The sequence below is a fragment of the Austrofundulus limnaeus genome, unplaced genomic scaffold, assembly GCF_001266775.1.
Source record: "Austrofundulus limnaeus strain Quisiro unplaced genomic scaffold, Austrofundulus_limnaeus-1.0 Scaffold2, whole genome shotgun sequence".
Taxonomy (NCBI): Eukaryota; Metazoa; Chordata; class Actinopteri; order Cyprinodontiformes; family Rivulidae; genus Austrofundulus; species Austrofundulus limnaeus.
Window position 1 is genome coordinate 6,854,352 of NW_013952404.1, and position 2,563 is coordinate 6,856,914.

Consider the following 2,563-nt stretch of genomic DNA (forward strand, 5'->3'; position numbering starts at 1 on the left):
CTTGTCACCATGAACGCAACACTGTGAGGTGTCAAAGACCTCTGCTGGTCAAATACATATCTAGTGAACAAATATCTCAATGAAAGAGAATGGTGAGGAGGAAACAGCTAATTGAAATAACAGATTTAGGTAAATAGATGTGAAAAAATGAAGAAAGGAATGGGAAGTACATGTCAACATGTGGATCCTTAAAGATAATACGTTTTCCTTATTATTCCTCTCTCGGTCTCATATAAAATTGTTACTGTGACAATAAAAATGATTTCTTCTGATTTTATTAAAAGGTGATTGTAGGTTAATCCTTGCCATGTTTACCCTTTTACATTAATGTCCCCTTAAAATCTTAGTCAACTTTTTCCCTAAACTTTGATTTTCTTTTAGGCAGGAGTCAAAATGTTTCAACCAAAGATGAAAATTCATTAAAAAAATAAAATCTCAAATTTTTTCAAGCCATGTGAAGTCCTAAAACACTGTCAAAACTTGCTGGACAGCACTAAACAGAGCATTCGCTTGAGATTTCCTTTTCCTCATTCGGATGGACCCCATCCATCCATCCATCCATCCATCCATCTATCTATCTATCTATCTATCTGTCTGTCTGTTTTTGAGGTTTTGTGATGAAATTTAAATAAGTTTTAGATATATTTATTTATTTATTATTTTCCACATGAATGGGTATTTTAATCTGCCTAACACACTGACATTTAAAACATTCAAGAATTCCAAATAAAAAGAATACAAAAAAAAACAAACAACTGTAGTGCTGTGACTGTAACAAACACCTGAGCAAAGACAGATTTTTCACATCTTTGGGGATMTATGGCTGAACAATAAATGATTAGTGATTTTTCATTATGTCTGTCTGATTTCATGACAAATGTGTTTTCTTCCAAAAGCAGTTAATGAMAAATGTGACTCAACCTGCAAATCTGGTTTGTTCTCTTTGTGAGCAGTTTCTGATACAAATAAAACATGGAGTTATTCTGCTATTAATTTGTTTTTTGTTGTTGTTGTTTTTTTCATTTGAGCTGCTTAGGGGATAATATGTGGCTTCAAACCCTTTATTTTATCCTGCTGGGTGAATTTATTGTAGCCTGCSATTCTTTTCAGAAACGTGTCTTGGTTCTGCTCCATCTACTCTACTACCTCCTGCTGTAAACTTCCAGTTCACATTCAGGAAGTATTTTTCACAAACACTTCTAATGAAGTGATTGTGAAAGGAATATTGCACACTGCAGTTTCCTTCCTATCGTTTRACTCATCACCTGTGTTTTGAAGTCATTCAGGTATGAGCAGCTTTGTGGAGCAGCTGTAATAAAAAAGGAAGATGAAGACTACTCCATTGTAGTAAGTCTTGTGCTTTTCTAGTTCAGAAAGAAGCTCCTGTGTCTTGATGTGTTTATTTAAATACATGATGATGTTTATTATGTCCTCCATCAGTGAGTTTATAAAATGGGAATCTCAGTTGTGTTTTGTTGTAATGTCTCTGTGCTTCACACTTGTTGTAACACTATCAACACTGACCCAAGAGCAGCAGAGKAGAACCAAACACAGTTAAACATGCCCTTAAAAGGTATCCCATCCTCACTGCCTGAGCTGCTGCTGCTCTCTGATTTCTGCCAGCACAGATTTAATCRCCTGCAAATGAGTTTGCTCTCACTATACGGGCATATATTATGACCTCACGCTCTAACGCCTGTTTTCAGATTTTCCTCTGCATCGTTGTCRCTTGCTTTTAAAAGAAGACCTCAGACTCGTCATCTGCTCTCCAGCTCGACAACAGTTCTCCTGGCACAATGACCRCCATCAGCAGATCCAGGTTCCTCTACCACAGACTGAACAGCGACTTCACACGCAGACTGTCTTCCTGCTCCCAGGCTCTGTGCATCTCACCAAGCAGCACAGCAAACTTTTACAGGTGAGGAAAACATATTTTTAATAAGATGCTTTTGCTTTACGAGGATTACGAATGTCAAACAAAATGCTACATGTCTAAAAACAACAACAAAAAATAATCTGCAGCTCCAATAAAATGTGTGCAGGTGGCTTTAATTTGAATGAGCTGCAGTCACTTCCTGTCAAAAGTACCAGAGTTGAGCTGTAGCCCTTTTTGTATCTGAAGGAACATGTGTTTCAGTGGGGAACTGATATTGTGTAAAGCTGTATGATCATAAATAAAACTAAGTATGAGCAGTGTAGAGCCAGTAGTGCGTGTTATTTAATTTACATTAAAATATAACACATATTCTAGACAAAGCTCAATAAAAACCTAATGTTAACATGCTTACTTTTGGTGTCTCTTAAAGCTTTTAAGTCATTCTTTTTCATTCAGTTGCAGTTTATATAGTGGAACTGCCATGCTTTGGTCTGAAATCCTCCTTATTGTAACTCCACAAGCCCCTCTGTCAACCCTGTTCTGAGGGGCGTCTGAGAGCAACTCACGTTGATACTGTCTCTTTAAATGGAAATGAGGTGTTTCACACCCCGCAAAATATTCAAAATATACTAGATAACCAGTGTGTGTGTGTGTGTGTGTGTGTGTGTGTGTGTGTGTGTGTGTGTG

The 2,563-nt window shown here is 37.1% G+C and overlaps 1 protein-coding gene across 1 annotated transcript in view; it reads left to right on the top strand.

The window, feature by feature from the left end:
* The first annotated feature begins 1,280 nt into the window (after positions 1-1,280).
* LOC106521117 (ankyrin repeat and SOCS box protein 2) overlaps positions 1,281-2,563 on the top strand; it is an 8,177-nt gene continuing 6,894 nt past the window's right edge. Inside the window, exons 1-2 of the mRNA XM_014013547.1 lie at positions 1,281-1,347; positions 1,707-1,918. Coding sequence (XP_013869001.1) covers positions 1,797-1,918 — 122 coding nt within the window. The 5' untranslated portion in view covers positions 1,281-1,347; positions 1,707-1,796. The remainder of the gene's footprint in view (positions 1,348-1,706; positions 1,919-2,563) is intronic.